Genomic DNA, 19,271 nt, shown 5'->3' on the forward strand with positions numbered 1-19,271 from the left:
TTTCAACCCGATCCCGCAGGCCAGGCTGAGGGACCCCACTGCTGCACGAATTCGTGCACCGGGCCTCTAGTTGGTAATAAATGCCAGGAACCTAATAATATCAGTACTAACCACGTAGCCCTCTAACCCCACAGGAGCTTGACGAAGGGAACAGGGCCCCGAAGCTTTTGCCATAACTCCAGTGGGGGCCTCAGTACACTCTGAGCTGGAAGATGAGACTACCTCAGCATGGCTTCCTCCCCCAGGCCACCCTTCCCAATCCACACTGGGCAGAGAGAAGGTGGACAGAGCAGGAGGCAGGCCCTGCACAGATGTGCTCACATGAAGTGTGTGGCTGGTCTTCACCCACAGTCACCTGGCCCCTGGGAGAATGTGGGTCAAAGGATGCTTATACCCCCAACTGATTGGCTCCCTCCTCCTGTGGGATGGTGGGGTCTGGCGAGGAAGATGGGCAGATGTGGCCAAAAAGCCCCATCCTCACAGAAACAACTGACCCAGCCAAGGCCCTTCACTCAATTTGGTGGTAGGACCCTTTGTTAATTTAGCCCAGTAAATAAAATTGCCATTTTTGTATTATTAAAAAAAAAAAATAGAGCTATGCTGATTGAGGGGCCACAGTAGGGGCTCAACTCAGCCTGCATGGTTCACAAGAGCACAGTTTGAAATCTGACCTAAACCAGGGATTCTTGTTGTATGGGGTGAGGCTGGAGGGGCAAAGGGAGAGAGGAGGAGGGTGGGCACCTCTAGGGGCCTATCAGAATCCTCCACCTGTGTGCATTTATAAATTTAATACTTTACTTATTATTGCAACGTAATTTTATATTTGGAAGTTAGTCATTTCTTACCTGCCTCTTTCCTTCAAGAACAGCTACCAGGGCAAGAAGAGAGGGAGTGGGGAGGAAGCAGGGGTGAAGTCTGGCCAGGATGGAGAAATAGCAGATCATCTTAGGCTGTGCTAAGCTCAGCTGTCCCTCCTGTCCCTCTTTGTTCCACCCTTCCCTCGAGCTCCTCAGCAAGGGTCACCCAGCACTCAGGCTCTGGTCACAGCCTGGGATGGGATCCTCATTGTCCACACTCCCCAGTGGGCCATCCCAAGCACATTCTCCCCTCTCAGCTTTCACTGTCACATTATGCCCCGGCTCACACAGTTCTGGATGTTCACCATTTCTAAGAAACAGAACACTCTCTGTTCTCTACATAGAGAAGCAGCAGATAAGCCTTTAGTTTCATGGTCCACTCATTGTTTGCCCCGAGTTGCACACTGTGGTGGTTCAGAACCATGTGCTTAGGCAGGGTGAGGCTGGAAGGGTCAGGTGCTTAGGAACCAGGGCCAGTGGGTGTGCAGCTTTCTCATGGGTGGGCAGGTGTAGATGAGAAGGGAGATATGAACATGTTGCCCTTGGACAAGGAAGTGGAAAATGCACCTGAGGATTAGGCTGAAGAAGCTGGACATCTCTCAGCTCCATATACACCCATCTATTCATTCATTCATTCGCTCATTCATTCCATGTAACAGGCCTGCTCCACCTCCGTGGGACCTGTTGTCTGTGGGCATCGGCCATGAATGTGAAGAGGCAGTGGTGACATGATAGTGAGGGTGGGGATGGGGAGTGGCCTGTCAGGGAGCTCAGGGAGGCTCCCAGTCAGTGACCCCCGCTGAAGCTCAAGGGTGGAGAGAAGTGGGAGCAGCACTCCAGGCAGAGAGCGTGTGTTGGGTGGACCATGCTGAGGGGAGCATGGCAGATGAGAGGAGCATGGTATTTGAAAGTTAGTGTATTAATAGAAAAGTTCAGGTAGAGTAAAGCCAACAGGACATAATTGTTATTGAAAAGGGAGTTTGTTCCTCAGAGATCTCAAAAGGAGGGTCCCACCCCCACCCCCTAGCATGCCACAGGGGAGAGGGGGAAGACACCAGAAAGCAGCAGGGTGGGTCAGGAGGCAGAGGGACGTGGGAACTGTGGTTTCCACAGGAAGAAACAGTGGACACTGAGGCTGGGTAAGCAGGCTTAGGATTGGCTAGTGTGAACATTTCAGTGGGCGCTGGGGCATCGGAGCTGCCCATAGTCCTCTGGCACTTGTCTCTGGGTCTCAGGGCAAGTGTTCCAGAGTGTGAGAGCCTGCAGAGGAGGTGGTTGGGGTGGGGGCTCTGGATTAGGTGGTTTGCATATGAAGGCATGTTCTCAGGTTAGTAGTTCACTATCTCCAGGAACTAGCCAACCCCGGGAAGGGCAGCCCCTCCAGAGTCAGCAAGGCCCCAGATGTCACAGTATCAGAGTCCAGAAAATAAAGGGCATGGTTAACACACGTGGCTCCCAGGAAGGTTGGGCGATGGTGGGAGAGAGGGAAGGACTAACTGACCTAAGTGTTCCCTGTGCCTGCTTGGTGTCCTGCCCTGTCCAGCGTGCTGGAGACCTGGCTCAGATCTGCTCTCTGATGGGCTTGCCCTTCAGCCACGAAGCCTATATGCATGTACTGTGGAGGCAGGGCCAGGCCAAGTACAAAGGGTCCTCCCAGGTGGATATGCCCCGCAGGCCAGGCTGGTGGGCTCACCTTGCCCTCCCTGCCGGAGCCAGGGTCAAGGCAGCAGGAGGAAGGCAGACCCAGCCTGGTGCTTCTGCCTCGGTGTGTCTCAGCAGGAAAGGGTCCTCCCTCTGTGTGCTCTTGTGTCCACATGAAGCACCCTGGGGAAGCATCAGCCACCCTAGTTTTCACAAACTTCTGAGGACTGTTTCAGAGATACATGCCTGATGCAAAGGCCTCATGATGCTCCTGTGTTGTGCTCATGTTTCCTGTATAGCTGAGAATTGGCAGACAGGCATAGTGACAGGGATACCCAGAGTTCAAGCCCTGGGTCCCTCCTTCCTCACCGTGTGACCTGGGGCCATTCTTTCCTGGGGCAAGTCAGCTACGTGCCCAACTTGCTTATCCTCACATCCCAAGCTCCTGGCACATGGTATCCACTGGGGACATGCTGATGGATGGAGAATGGAGACCCAGGGCCTCAGCAGTTCAGAAATGCTAAATGCTCCCTTCCTGAAACAGAGAGCCTGACATTGAGGCTTCCAGAGCCACCAGGCAGTGTTCCTGGCCTACTAGGTATGTCAGTGATGTCCGGAGTACCTAGCCCATGACACAGCCCGGTCAGGTTGTCCCGGGGTTCTGTGATAGGCTCCAGATTCACTCAGGACACGTGAAAATGTGCTTTTAAATATTTAACTACCTCTACTGGATGAAATATTTGTGAGCATTTAAACATGTTATATAGCCTTTTAATAGCATTAAACTGTTTCTCCCATAATAGCACTGAGGTAGCAAAGTAGAAACGTGTTCATTCAGGGTAATTTCCCTCTGCTCAGTACTCATAGTCATCCAGGAGGAAATAAACCAAAAGTGTAGAGGAGCAGGTTCTGTGTGGTGGGGTCATGGTGCTTTCCTTTCTTTCTGTTTTGCTGAGTTGTCATTTTCTGCTTGATGCACCTGCATTGCCTCTGGGCATTTGGACCCAGGTTTACAGGGAGCTGGTCCATTGAACTATGGGCCTGGGTGGTATCCTGAGTTGTGAGGGGCCCAGCTCCCCATTTACATACTGGCACCAATTTGTCCAGTGGGAACAAGGGGACGGCTGTGTGGCCTCTTCCACTGTCTTGGCCCTTGGTTCCCATGGCCACCGGTAACTTAGAAGCCCAACCACAGTCACAGCCTTCAGAGGTACCAGGAGTACTCCCTCACTTCGTCTGCGTTGGCTTGGGCTATTCTAACAAAAATGCTGGGGTTTGAAACAACACATATCTCCTCACAGTTCTGGAGGCTTGAAGCCTGACATCAGGGTGCCCACATAGTCAGGTTCTGGTGAGGGTTGCAGGCTGCCATTGTCTCTCTGTCTCCTCACATTTTGGAAAGAAAAGTCATCTTTCTCATGTCTTATTAAAGAGGCATTAATGCCATTCCTGAGGGCTTCACCCTCATGCATTAATCACCTTCCAAAGGCCCACATTCTAATATCATCCCCATGGGAATCAGTCTTCAACATATGCATATGGGATGATATAAATATTCAGTTCACAGCCTTCCCTTACCTGGGCTCTCTTTCTTGCCTGCCAGCTTCACCCTGCTCCCTCAGCTGAGGAGGACACCAGCCAGCATTTCTGTGGGGTCTTCCCTTCCCTTCTATGGTTGAGTAAGGGGTACTTTGGAGTGAGAGATGAGGTCCCCATGGCACAGGAAGAACATGTCCCGCATCACTGGTGGCCTGCTGTCAAGTCTGCCTGATCCCAGATCGTTTGTGACAATGCTTGCTGGCCATGTGCCCAGATGGAGCCCTTGAGCACTTATCTGGGGCCTGGGGAGGAGAACCCAGAGAGTGGCAGCTTCTGCAGGGCCTTCCATGGGCTCAGCCTGTAAGGCAGGCCTGGCAGTGCTACTGTGTCAGGAAGGAAGAGGAGAGATGGCCTCCATGCAGACATGTGCTCAAAAGTAGGGAGTCAAGGAAGGACCTGCCTGAGAGATGAGAACCAGGAGGGATGCCTGGGGATGACTTGGGCATGGAGAAGGCAGCACAGCTCTCCTGGAAATCGACTCTGAGAAAGATATCCACAGGCAGGGACTTTCCTGGGGAGAATGTGGATCAATACCTGCAGGAGAGTGAGACATCAAGCAGCCATGTGGTTATAACATGGGGCTTAGCCGACACCAGGAGCCCTGGGCTGGGCTGGGCTGGCCTTTCAGAGTTGTTCCCAAACTTGATGAGTCATTGGCTATGACTGTCCCCAGGAAAGGGACATGACCCTGGGCTAGGCAGCCCTCTGATGAGGGCATGTCCAGAAGAGTGATGATTCAACCTCCATCCACCAGCGACCAACACACTTGGCCGCTGGGGGAGAAAGAGCCTTGATCTGTGCAAGGGTCTCATCACAGCATCCACTTCAGCAAGGGTGGGGGAAGGAAGTGGAGCTCAGGATGTCTCCTGAGGAAAGGCACTCAAGAGGGAGGGAGAAAAGAAATGGCAGTCTGTCAGTGCGTGGCATGGTGGTGGGAGGTGGAGCAAGTCGTGCAGAGCCTTTACCTGTGGCCCAGGGTTTAATCTTCATTCTGCAGCAGGGGAGCCCCCAAAAGGGTTGAGGGGAACAGAGTTGGATTTACCAAGCTTTGGGGCCCCTCACTTGCCTGGGCCCCTTTCAAGGTCCTGGAAGGGGCTTCACAGTATGTTCACATGGTTGTATGTTTTCATAAATTTTATGAAGGTAAGATATTTTAAACATAATCAATTAAGATCACTTCTATTTTCACTCTACCTTCCCCTCTGACACACTTCTATGTGGGCTAGCATGAGAGTAGCTATGGGTGCCCTGTGGCTTTGGCTAAGGAAAAATTGGATTGGGATGTATTTATTGGCTTATTTACATGGTTCTCAGTATCTCTCAAGTGTCATTAAATTACTGTATTTGTCCAGATGTAAGAGTAACTTCCAGAAAAACTATGGCCACTGTGCCAACTCACCCATGGCTATTGCAGGATACGTGCCGTGTGCAGCCCATTCTCCTGAAATCAATGGAGAAAAGCTGCCTCAACTGTACCTGAGGTTGTGATTGCTTCTATATTTGCAACAGTTTATGTTTACTTTGGGAGTTTGTCTTGTAGATGGGACATTTTAAACACAGACCCAACTTGGATATTTCTTTAGAAAGGTTGTGTAACAAGATGCTGCGCCTGTCTCAAAGCTGTCAAACCTTCATACCTGTTACAAAAAATAAAAATAGAAAATAAGGGAAACCTGAATGCATGTAAAATATAAAAAGTTTATTCAAAATTTTAATAAAGCTTTAACACACTAGTTTAACTACCATTTTGAAAGTTGTTTTGGAATGCTATAATAAAGTAAAGAAGAAACTACAGACTTCTAATATATATATATATATATATATATATACATATATATATATATATCCTCTTTTATCATGTTTATTAGATTATATATATATATATATATATATATACACCCTCTTTTAACATTTTTTAATTTATGTATTTAAAAATTTCAGATAAAATTTAAGGGAAAATTTTAAAAGGTAAAAAGTGGGTAAAGAAGTCAATAGAAATATCTGACTTAACAAATTTAATTATAAAAGAAAAAGGTTTCAAATCAAAAGCAGTCATTCATTAGGAGAAAGATGAGGTAAATATGGGAGGGAAGTAACAGGCTCTTAAAACATTTGACAATCCAGTTATTGAAGAGGAGTGAATCTGATGATCATATTGGAAAAGCATTTAAACGTCTTAACTGAAATGTTGACATTGGAAGATTAAAAATAGCAGCAGAGTAAGTGGAAACTCACAGATATGCTCCCAGGACCAAACTGCAATTACAACTAAAATACAAAACAACCACCCTAAATAATCAACTGAAGACTAGCTAGAGAGAACCCTGATAACCAAGGACAGAAAGTGGAGACTGCATAGAGACTGGTAGGAAGGGCGGAGGCACAAAAGGGCTGGCCAGGCTCCCACAGATAGCAGCTGAAGTTCTAGAGGGATATCTCAGCTCTGGGGGGTGAGGGGGTTTCCCATTGAGAACTCTGGAGTCTAGTCCCCAAGCTGGGCCCCAGCAGAGAGCACCAGAACTGAGAAAGGTACCCACATAACATCTGGCTGTGAAAAGCAGCATGGTTGCTGTCTGCCAAGGAGAGATGGCTGGAAATGCAGGCACCCTCTTCAAGGGCCTATGCACAAAATTTCAAGTGTGGCCATTCACCTTGGGCTCTGGCAAAGGGAGGGCAGAGTGGACTGGAGCTGTGTAAGCATAAGCCAGGGTTGGGGGGATCTGAGATCTGTGCTGAGTCATTCCCTCACATTGCGGAGGTCATCTTTCTTAGGCAAATCTTTGCTATCCAGGCAGTTTTTGCCTGGAGGGAAGATAGTTGACCCACCCTATTGGAAAAGCCCTTAACCCACCCTGTGGAGTTTCTAAGGCCCATTAAGAGATTAGAATAGCAGCCTCCAGGCAGAAGCAATTGCCCCACCCTGTTAGAAAACCTCTCACCCCACCTCTGGATGATTGCTTGAGACTATTCCAGACTGAATCCAATCAGTCTGCAGGCAGAAGTGGGTCTCTGGAGGCTTTGAGTCTTTGCCTGATTTAATTAGTCAGAAACAGCAGTTTGGGTCTCCATCACAGATACCATCCTGGACTGCTCAGCAAGGAAAAGCCAGCAGGACCCCAAGTGCCTACAGCTGACATCTGCAGGACTATCTTTGTATGGGAAGGAGTACAGCTCAGAACAGGGACAATCAAGGTATGAGACTCAAAGTAGACCCAGCCTCTGGGCTAAGGAGTTCCTGACCCCTGGACTACTAGGGGATTCAATGTATTGTACCTTAATCAGGTTTCTCAGGGCCAGAAAAGGACAGTGACCTGCACTAGAGAAGTTCCCAGGAGGCCCAGGATAGACACACCAAGGGACAAGATTCTACAACATCAGAGCAAAATCCAGTGAGCCCCACTAATAGCAGACCCAAAGCACCTGTATAACAGCTGGCATGACATCATTGGAGTTAAACCTCACTGGCAGCAAGTTGGAGGGGAAATCCCTTCCACAAACAGGACGTCAACAAGCAAGTTCCAATTACAACAGGAGAGCCCAAACAATGCACACAAGGGGCATTTCTAGATCATCCAGCTCAGGTGAACAAAGAGGCTACACCACTGGACCCCTCAAGACACTTTCTACAAAAGGCCATCCCACAAAGACTAAGAGACATAGCATTTCTATATAATACATAGAAGTAAATACAAAGAGACAGCTAAAATGGGGAGACAAAGAAACAACCCCCAAAAGAGAGAAAAGAAGGAATCTCCAGAAAAAGAACTAAATGAGATGGAGGCAAGCAACCAATCAGACATAGAGTTCAAAGTAATGGTTATAAGGATGTTTAAGGAACTTTATGAAAATTACAACAGCATGAAAAGGGAAATAGAGGCCATGAGCAAGAACCAGACAGAAATGAAGAATGATATATCTGACATCAAGAACACATTGGAAGATATTAAAAATAAATTGAATGCAACAGAGGATCGAATCAGTGATTTGGAAGACAAGGTAAAAATAAGTAACCAATTAAAGCAGCAAATAGAAAAAAGAATTAAAAATCAGGCCCTAACTGGTTTGGCTCAGTGGATAGAGCATCGGCCTGTGGACTGAAGAGTCCCAGGTTCAATTCTGGTCAAGGGCATGTACCTTGGTTGCAAGCACATCCCCAGTAGGGGGTGTGCAGGAGGCAGCTGATTGATGTTTCTAACTCTCTATCCCTCTCCCTTTCTCTCTGTAAAAAAATCAATAAAATATTTTTTTTTAATCAGAAAGATAGCTTAAGGGAACTCTGGGACAACATGAAACATAACAACATCTGCATTACAGGAATACCAGAAGGGGAAGAAGGTGAGCAAGGAACAGAGAAACTGTTTAAAGAAATAGTGACAGAAAACTTCCCCATCCTGGTTAAGGAAAATGTCACACAAGTGCAGGAAGCACAGAAGGTCTCAATCAAGAGGAACACAAAGAGACCCACACCTAGATACATAATAATTAAAATGGCAAATGCTAAAGACAACAAGAGAATCTTAAAGGCAGCAGGAGAGAAATAGAAAATTACCTACAAAGGAGTTCCCATTATAATGTCAGCTGACTTCTCAATAAAAATACTTCAGGCCAGAAGGGAGTGGCATGAAGTACTCGAAGTAATTTAAAGCAAGGGCCTAAATCCAAGACTACTGTATCCAGCAAAGCTATCTTTAAAATTGAAGGTGAAATGAAAAGCTTTAAAGACCAAAAAAAAAAAAAAGTTAAAGGAGTTCATTACCACCAAACCAGCAATGCAAGAAATGTTAAAGGAACTGCTTTACGAAGAAGAAAAGGAGAGGAGGAACCAAGATGGTGGTGTAGGTAAACACCAGTACTCGCCGCCTCCCATAACCACATCAAAATTACAGCTAAAATACAGAAAAACCATCATTCAGACCTGCCTAAAAGCTGGCTGAATGGAAGTCAGAAACTATAGAAGTAAAGAAGAAAGCACATTGAGACTGGTAGAAGGGGCAGAGGTGCAGAATGGGCTGAGGTAGCACCCACATATACCGCTTTTTTAATCAGGAGGGAAATCGTCCCTGCAGAGGCTGCCCATTTGGAAAAAAGGGGTCCCAGCCCCACCAGACACCCAGCCCAGAGTCCCAGAGCTGGGAAGAGAAAACCCCATAACTATGGGCTTTAAAAACCAGGGATGCAAGGCTGGTACAATATTTGCAAGTCAATAAATGTGATGCATCACATAAACAAATTGAAAGATAAAAACCACATGATCATATCAACTGATGCAGAAAAAGCATTTGATAAAATCCAAAACTCTTTTTTGATAAAACCTCTCAGTAAAGCAGAATAGAGGTATCATACCTCAACATAATAAAGGCCATATATGACAAACCTACAGCCAACATAATACTCAATGGGCAAAAGCAATGGGCACAGCAGTCAGACAAGAAGAAGAGATAAAAGGCATCTAAATTGGAAAGGAGGAAGTAAAACTGTCAATCACAGATGACATGATTTTGTACATAGAAAACCACCAGGAAACTACTAGACTTAAGTGAATTCGGCAAGGTAGCAGTATACAAAATCAACATCCACAAATTGATGGCATTTTTATACATCAATAATGAACTCTCAGAAACAGAAACTAAAAAAACAATCCCATTTACCATTGCAACAACAACAAAAATAGGATAACTAGGAATAAACTTAACCAAGGAGGTAAAAGACCTATACTTGGAAAACTATAGGACATTGAAAAAAGAAATAGAGGAAGATACAAACAAATTGGAAGTGTATATCATGAACATGGATTGGAAGAAGGAACATCATTAAAATGTCTATACTACCCAAAGCAATCTACAGATTCAAGGCAATCCCTATTAAAATAGCAATGGCATACTTCACAGAGCTAGAACAAATACTCCAAAAATATATATGGAACCATAAAAGACCCTGAATAACTGCAGCAATCTTGAGAGAGAACAAAGTAGGAGGGATCACAATACTAGATATCAAACTATACTACAAACCCATTATAACCAAAACAGCCTGGTACTGGCACAAAAACAGGATCAGAACAGAGATCCCAGAAATTGAACCACATCATTATAGTCAATTAATATCTGACAAAGGAGGCAAGAACATACAATGGAATAAAGACAATCTCTTCAATAAATGGTGCTGGGGAAACTGGACAGACACATGCAAAAAGATGAAACTAGACTACCAACTTACACCATACACAAGAATAAACTCAAGGTGGATAAAAGACTTAAATGTAAGTCATAAAACTATAAAAATCTTAGAGGAAAACATAGGTAGTAAAATCTCAGGCATCTCATGTAGCAATGTTTATGGATACATCTCCTAAGACAAAGGAAGCTAAGGAGAAAATAAACATAAACTACATCAAAATAAACACATAAACTACATCAAAAATAAAAAGCTTCTGCCCAGCAAAAGAAACCACCATCATAATGAAAAGAAAACCCACTGTATGGGAGAACATATTAGTTAATGATACATCTGATAAGAGATTAATATCCAAAATATATAAAGTATTCATACAACTCAACAAAGAAAGACAAACAATCCAATTAAAAATGGACAGAAGACCTGAATAGACATTTCTCCAAAGAGGACATACAAATGGCCAAGAGACACATGAATAAATGCTCAAAGTCAGTAATCATCAGAGAAATGCAAATTAAAACCACAATGAGCTATCACCTCACACCTGTCAGAATGACTGTCATCAAAAAATTAATAAGCAAGTGCTGGTGAGGGTGTGGAGAAAAGAGAGCACTAGTTCACTGCTGGTGGGAATGCAGACTGGTGCAGCCACTATAGAAAACAGTATGGAGTTTCCTCAAAAAATTAAAAATGGAACTCCCATTTGATCCAGCGATCCCACTTCTGTGAATCTATCCTTAAAAAACCCAAACATCAGCCGAAACCGGTTTGGCTCAGTGGATAGAGCGTCAGCCTGCGGACTCAAGGGTCCCAGGTTCGATTCCGGTCAAGGGCATGTACCTTGGTTGCGGGCACATCCCCAGTAGGGGGTGTGCAAGAGGCAGCTGATCGATGTTTCTCTCTCATCGATGTTTCTAACTCTCTATCCCTCTCTCTTCCTCTCTGTAAAAAATCAATAAAATATATTAAAAAAAAAAAAAAAACCAAACATCAATCAGAAAGAATATATGTACCCCTCTGTTCATAGCAGTATTATTTACAATAGCTAAGATTTGGAAGCAGCCCAAGTGCCCATCAATAGATGAATGGATAAAAAAGCTGTGATACATTTACACTATGGAATACTATGCAGCTGTAAAAAAGAGGGATCTCTTACCCTTTGGGACAGCATAGATGGACATGGAAAATATTATGCTAAGTGAAATAAGCCAAACTGAGAAAGACAAATATCACAAGATCTCACTTATTTGTGGAATCTAATGAACACAATGAACTACCCAACAAAATAAGTCCTGTAGCAGGGAGGCATGGAACAGACTGACATACCTCAATATGGGGTTACGGGGATGAGAAGAAATAAACCAAATAACTGATATACTTATATGCATAGCCCATGGACATGGGCAATAGGTTAGAGAAGACCTGGAGGGGAGGGGAGGGCCTGGGAGAAAAAGGGGAAATGGGAGAGATCTGTAATACTATCAGCAACAAAAATAATATTTTTTTTAAATGTTGACAAAATCAAAGACAATATAAAGCTCAGAATATTGCCTTACAATAAAAATGTCAAAAGCAACAATTACTGAGTATTGCAGATTCAAAGAGCATTTAAAATCAGGCTCTCACTAAGAAAATGTGAAATGCCCTAAAATCCACATCAGTAAGCAAAATGGATAGTAATTTCTCCAAATTTGACCATTCCTAAATGTTCACATGACATTGCCAATAATGTCTCTAAATTATCAATAATAATTTACAAATTCCCTCCACAAGCTAGAGCAAGGACTGGTAAGCTATAGCACACAGACCAATCCCACCACCTCCTGCTTTTTTCCCCTCCCTAATAGCTTATTAAGATGTGATTCACATTTAAATTCACTCATTTAAAGTTTAAATTCAGTTATTTTCAGTATATTCACAGAATTTTATTACCATCACAACCATCAACTTTTAGAACATTTTTGTCACTCCAATTTTGAGAGGGATTGCATTGAATCTATAGATTGCTTTGGGTAATATAGACATTTTAATCATGTTAATTCTTCCTATACACAAGCATGGTATGTGCTCCCATTTTTTGTATCTTCAATTTCTTTCTTCAGTGTCATAATTTTTCTAATATGGGTCTCCCACCTCCTTTGTTAAATTTATTCCTAGATACTCTTTATGCAATTGTAATTGGGATTTTTTTTAGTTTTTATTTCTGATAGTTTCCTATTGGTGTATAAAAATGCAATTGATTTCTTTTTAAAATTTTTTATTGATTTTATTTAGAGAGAGAGGAAAGGAGAAGAAGGGAGAGGGAGAGAGGGAGAGGGAGAGGGAGAGAGAGAAAGGGAAACATCGATGTGAGAGTAGAAGGATGCTGCTTGGACATAGTCCCAGGAACAAACTGGAATTACAACTGAAATATGGAAAGGCTTTCTGAATAATCAATGCAAAATGCACAGGAGAGAACCCTGATACCCAAGAAGGACCGAAGGTGGAGACCACATAGAGACTGGTAGGAGGAGCAGAGGTGTGAAAGAGCTGGCCAGGCACCCACAGATGGTAAACGAGGAACCGGGGGTGGGTGGCGGTGAGGTACGGAGCCAGCTGCAGGCAGCCATGGAAGATGGTCCTGATCACAGGCCATGCCTAGGGACCATACCAGTGCACGAATTTCATGCGCCAGGCCTCTAGTATTAGAATAGTAGGTGTGCCAGAAGAGGGAGAAAGGAATAGAGAACGTGTTTGAAGAAATAATGGTAGAAAACTTCCCTAACCTGGTAAAGGAAAAAGTCACACAAGTTCAGGGGGCACAGAGAGCCCCAAACAAAAAGAATCCAAACAGATCCTAGCTCAGATACATCATAATTAAAATGCCAAAAACTGAAGACAAAGAGAGAATCTTAAAGGCAGCAAGAGAAAACTGTTACCTACAAAGGAGTTCCCATAAGGTTGACACCTGATTTCTCATCAGAAACTCTACAGGCCAGAAGGGAATGGCATGAAGTACTCAAGGTAATGGAAAGCAAGGATCTGAGACCAAGATTACTATATCCAACAAGGCTATCATTCAAAATAGATGGTCAAATAAAGAGCTTCCCAGACAAAAAAAAAAAAGCTAAAGGAGTTTATCACCACCAAGCCAGCATTACAAGAAATGCTAAAGGGATTGCTGTAAGGGATTGCTGAGAAGAAGAAACAGAGAAATGTAGCCATACAGAATTAAAATGGCTATAAATAAGTACCTCTCAATAATAACCCTAAATGTAAACAGATTAAATGCTCCAATCAAAAAGTGTAGGGTAGCTGAATGGATACAAAAACATGACCCAACTATATGCTGTCTACAAGAGACCCACCTCAAAACAAAAGACACACACAGGATGAAAGTGAAGGGATGGAAAAAAATTTTCCATGCAAATGGAAAAGAAAAAAAAGCTGGAGTAGCAATACTCATATTCGACAAAATAGACTTTAAAAGTATCATGCTAAGCGAAATAAGCAAGTCGGAGGAAGGTAAATATCATATGATCTCACTCATTTGTGGAATATAATGAACAACATAAACTGATGAACAAAAATAGAGCCAGAGGGGAAAAAATATTCTAGAATATAATAGAAGTAATCTTGTTATTTGCAGATTTTTAATATTTCCTACAAGTTTTGTGATATACTATGTTGGTACAGTTTTGGTAATATTATTATACTTAAAATCCTTTTATTCTTGAAATATTAATGTTTATTACATGTAATATTATTATATGTAAGATCATTTTTCTTGAATAATTGCTGTTTATTGCATGTAACATTATCATATTTAAAATCGTTTTTCTTGAGAGAAAAAAATACAAGGAAGGAACTAAGATTTCCAGTTGTTTGGCTTGAGAAGTTGTGTAAAAAGCCTTACCACCCATCCACAGATACCAGCACTATAGAGACCCTTATTTATCCAGAGAAATAATAGATTATTTAGAAATTACATTATGCAACCTGTGACACAGCCAGCCAAAATAATAATAATAATAATAATAGTAATAATAATAATAATAATAATTCAATGGCAATAAGATAGCAATGACCTACTGATTCTCTATATATATTATAGGGGCTTGTCTAAATTTCAAAAAGAGGCCAGAAATTACTATGAGGTTATGAAAAAGGAGAAAGGAAGCTACTTAGAAAATTTACATGAGCTTCCTGTTTTGTATTTAAATACACCAAGAATTATTTATGAAAAGTTTCTTTCTGGATCGCCACTATTCTCAGATACTCTTAAGAAATATAGTATTAATGCATATGATTGGGAAAGGAAGTTGGAATAAAAGAGCACAGTAGTTCCAAAAAAAAAGAAAAGAAAAGAAAAACATGGATGTAAGAGCCAAACATCAACCGGCTTCCTCCCGCAAGCCCCCTACCAGGGATCGAGCCCACAACCTGGGCATGTGCTCTGACCTGGAATCGAACTGGCAATCTTTTGGTGCATGGGTCAACATCCAACCAACTGAGCCACACCGGCCAGGGCTGCAATCGATTTCTGAATATTAATTTTGTATTCTGCTATTTTACTGAGCTCATTTATCATTTCTAATAGTTGTTTGGTGAATTCTTTAGGGTTCTCTCTATATAAAATTATGTCATCTGCAAGTAATGACAATTTTACTTCTTCCTTTCTAATCTGGATGACTTTAATTTCCTTTTCCTGTCTGATTGTTGTGACTAGGACTTCGGTGAAAGTAAACAACCTTGTCTTATTCCTGATTTTAAGAAAATGCTTTTAGCTGTTTTCCATTGATTATGACAGTTGCTATGGGTTTGTCATATATATTTGTCTTTTTATTATGTTGAGGTATATACCCTCTATTCTCACTTTGTTGAGAGTTTTTATCATTATGCTGAATTTTGTCACATGCTTCTTCTGTATCTATTAATATTACCCCATGTGTTTTATCCTTCGTTTTTGTTTATGTGGTGTAACATGTTAATTGATTTGCAGATATTGAAGTAACCTTGCATCCTAGGAATAAATCCCACTTGATCATGGTGTATGATCTTTTTCATGTATGGCTGAATTTGGTTTGCTAATATTTTGTTGAGGATAGTTGCATCTATGTTAATCATGGATATTTGCCTGTAATATTTTCTTTTTCGTAATATATTTGTCTGGTTTTGGAATCAGCATTATGCTGGTCTCGTAAAAATGAGCTTGGGAGCCTTCCCTCCTCTTGAATTTTTTGGAATAATTTGAGAAGGAGAGGTATTATTTCTTCTTATAATACTTAGTTAAATTTACCTGTGAAGCTATCCGGTCCAGGACACTTACTGATTTGATTTCATTGGCAGTAATTGGTCTGAACCAATTTTCTGTTTCTTCTTAATTTGGTCTTAAAAGATTGTTTCTAGGAATTTATCCATTTCTTCCAGATTGTCCAATTTGCTGGAATATAATTGTTTATATATTTTCTTATAATCCTTTGTATTTCTATGGTCAGTTGTCACTTCTCCTCTTTCATTTCTGATTTTCTTTATTTGGGTCCTCTCTGTTTGTTTCTTGATGCATCTGGTTAACAGTTTGTCAACCTTGTTAGTCTTTTCAAAGAGTGCTTGGTTTCTTTGATCTTTTGCATTTTTCTTAGATTGTATCTCATTTACTTCCACTCTGATCTTTATTATTTCCTTCTTTCTACTCACTTTTGGTTTTTGTAGTATTAGTCCGTGTTTAAACTTTTAATTTTTTGTGATGTATTTTCTTATTCTAATTTAATATCTCATTTTATACCTAATTTAGTATCTTTAATTTTGACACTTTCTCCTTAAAATGGGTCCCTGAATTGTGTCAGCTTCCTCCCATGGGAGGAGGTGGGACAGTGTGATCAGATTCAAGTTATGGAATTGTGTTCCCTGCTTGCCAGTGTTTCCTGACTATATTCATAAATTTTTATCACATCAGCATACTGCCTGACCTGCTTCCATATTTTCTTGAAATTGGCTTTTTTAAAATTTAAACAGTAGATCTTGTATGTCTCTGGAATCCCTGGCTTGCATTTTTTTAGTGTTCCCTGTGTGGGCATGCCAGTGGCTTCACCCTAGGGACATGGTGTGGGGCAGGCTCTGGCTAGACAAGGCGCTGAGGATGGTAGGAGGGCGGGGCAGTAGTGGGGGAAGCTGGTTGGGCCAGCATCTCACTAGGTCTCCTGAGGGGCTTAGAGCTTCCAGGAGTGAGTAGGTCTGTCTCCCCATTTGCCTCCAGGACTAGGCAGTCCTCACGGACACAGCAAGTTGAAGGGAGGGCAGGAGGCCATGGGTCAAGGGGATGACCTGTCTTTCAGCACTGCTTTAAAGGACACTGCATCTGGCTGACGCCTGACATCCTCAAACGCGATGGCAACTGGGGCTCCTGGAGTCCATTCGGCTCCTGCTCGCGCACCTGTGGCACAGGTGTTAAGTTCAGGACCCGCCAGTGCGACAACCCACAGTAAGTTGGCCCTGGTGTTTCCCAGCTCTCCTGGGTGGCAGCTGTGGTTCCTGAGACCGCTTCCTATCATGCAGGGCCCCTCTTGCTGCATGCCAGTTCTGGAGAGGGTGCAAGGGCCGGCATCCTGTTCGCTGGGAGGAAGGTGAGACTCAGAGAGGGAAGCCTCATGGCCCTGGTTGCACAGCCTGCTGGGAGCAGAGCCGGCCCTGGAGCCCTGAAAACCTGGTCTCCTGGCCTGCTATCCATCCCCCCGCAGGCTCTGCACCCTCCTCCAGACACTGGCTGGCTCTGTCCTTCCTGGTCAAGTGTATCAAGGACATAAGGTGGGACAGAGAACAGGAATTAAGAATAAGAAGGAGGAGGGCTCTCTTGGTCCCCAGATGCCAGGAACCTGAGCAGGGGGAGCAACTGTTTGTAGTCAGGCAAGGGACAGGGCCAGCAACATGCTGCCTGAACCCAGCTACCCAGGGGAGAGAGAACCTGGAGAGGCTGCCCCCATGCCCACTGGACTCCTATTGCCAACCATGCTCCCCTTCCTGCTTCCCAAGTTTGGGGCTTGCTGTGCTGTCCTCCCTAGCCCCTCCCCGGCCCTCTCATCCTCCCACACACCCCACCTTATAAAAGTCTTTCTGATGCATGCCCCCTCCTTGGCCCACAGCCACTTACTTATACACACCCAGGCCACTCTTCCTGCCTGAACCCTTAGCCTGGGCCTCCACCAGGGCAGTGCCCATGGAGAGGGGCACGTGGAGCCAGAATGCCTGGGTCCCGGGCCCCTGCAGCCCCATGGAAGTCAGGGCGGGTCACTTAGGCCCCTCCCCCCGGGCCTCAGGCAGCCTGCCCATGGGGTGATTGTGGGTGCACGTACAGTAATGTGTACAGGACCTGGGTGCAGGAAAACTCCCACAGATGTCAGCTCACTGGTCTTCCACCTGCCCATTCACAGCCCTCGGCTCCCGGGAGACAGGTGGCTTTTGTCTTTCTCTCTTTGGCCAGAGTTTTAAAGATTTTAATTTACATGAAAATGTTAAAAATCTGGAATTTCACATAAAGAAAACAGATTTCTAGCTTCCAGATTGGGCACCATAGCAATACAGGTTGATGGGCAACTCAGGCTGCTCCCCACCCCAGCTATCTTCACTCACCTCCTCTGCCCACCTGAACCCCTAGATATTTGGGTTGGGGTCCCAAGACCCTAAGCCTCAGTCCCGGACTCATCACCCTTCTTTGGACCCTGCCGTGGCCTCATCCGAAATTGTATTATGACTTTCTGTGCATGAACATTTTTCTGGGGGAGCAGGTCTCTAGCTTCACATCAACTTCTCAGAGGAATGTGCCCCCAAATTTAAGCCCACCCAGGTCTCCGGTGCCCATCTAGACTGCTGGGCTCTGCCTTTGCAGCAGCTTCCCTGCTCTGCTCAGCCAGGCTGCTGCATTTTCTCTGGCCATGCCCTGAACTGGCCACCAGGGAGCCAGAGGGGCTCAGCAGTCATAGCTCTGGGGTGAGGGGTCAAGTCCATGTTGTCCAGGAAGGGACTGGCGTCTGGAGCTGCAGCAGTGGGAGAGCCTGCCCCTCAAGGTCACTTGTGCCTCGGGCTGGCCACCCCAGCTCCTGCTGGAGCCTTCTCCTCCCATTTCTGACTACCTCCTGCCCCGGGGCTCTAAGCTTCCGTCCTGACTAGGAGCAGAGGCAGGAAGGGGCCCAAAGTGCCCTGCCCCTGACTCCCCTCATGCACCCCGGGCATGCTTGCCTCAGGAAGAGATTGACCAGACAGGAAGTTAGAACTGCAGAGGCCATGGGATTCTGGGTAAGGACTGTGGGGCTCCCGGCTTGTGGTGCAAGCCTGGCATGAGCAAGCACTCAGTAAATGTCTCAGCTGCCCGCTTCACATGCTGATGGAGTAACTTGAGCCCAGGGTGCAGTCGAGAGAGCAGGTTCGGCTTGACTTCCCCGCCCTCCATGGGCATCCAGGCCCTGATTCCTCCTGCCTGATGCTGGGTTCTCGGGCTCCAGCAGACTCACCCGCTGGCCCGGTTCAGTGGAGAAGGAACTGAAATCCATATTGACTCCCAAACAAACTGAGCTGGAGAGTTTGGGGTGGGGAAGAGCAAGCGAAATACTAGAGACTGGACTGTTTGCAATTTTACAATCACTAGGGTCTGGGCAGCGAACACACGCACACTCTAGGGATTTACCCCTCGGCCTTGCCCAGACTCCTTGATGGCAGCAGGGGACAAGGGCAAGTGGCGGGAGCAAAGCTGTCAGTACAGCCCAACCGGTGAGCCCATCTGGTCCCGAAAGCCATCTGTCCCAGTGAATAGCCACGCCCTGCCCAATGCCGGCATTCCCCGTCAGACAGCATGCAGCTCTGACGGCTGTTTGTTGACGCCGGCCTCACTCACATCTGCGGGAGCCACGCGCAGCTGCAGCCCAGAGCATTTCTGAGCTCAAGGGCTCCACACAGCCTCTTTGTCAGAAATGTAAGACGGCCACCCCTTCATTCGTTGTCCAGGTGATAACTGCGGGACTTCATGCTGCC

The 19,271-nt window shown here is 44.7% G+C and overlaps 1 protein-coding gene across 1 annotated transcript in view; it reads left to right on the top strand.

Moving 5' to 3' along the window:
* ADAMTS2 (ADAM metallopeptidase with thrombospondin type 1 motif 2) overlaps positions 1–19,271 on the top strand; it is a 255,810-nt gene that overhangs the window by 202,648 nt on the left and 33,891 nt on the right. The window contains exon 11 of the mRNA XM_008151418.3: positions 16,586–16,731. Within this exon, the coding sequence (XP_008149640.2) occupies positions 16,586–16,731 (146 nt within the window). The remainder of the gene's footprint in view (positions 1–16,585; positions 16,732–19,271) is intronic.

The sequence above is a fragment of the Eptesicus fuscus genome, chromosome 6, assembly GCF_027574615.1.
Source record: "Eptesicus fuscus isolate TK198812 chromosome 6, DD_ASM_mEF_20220401, whole genome shotgun sequence".
In the NCBI taxonomy this organism is placed as follows: Eukaryota; Metazoa; Chordata; class Mammalia; order Chiroptera; family Vespertilionidae; genus Eptesicus; species Eptesicus fuscus.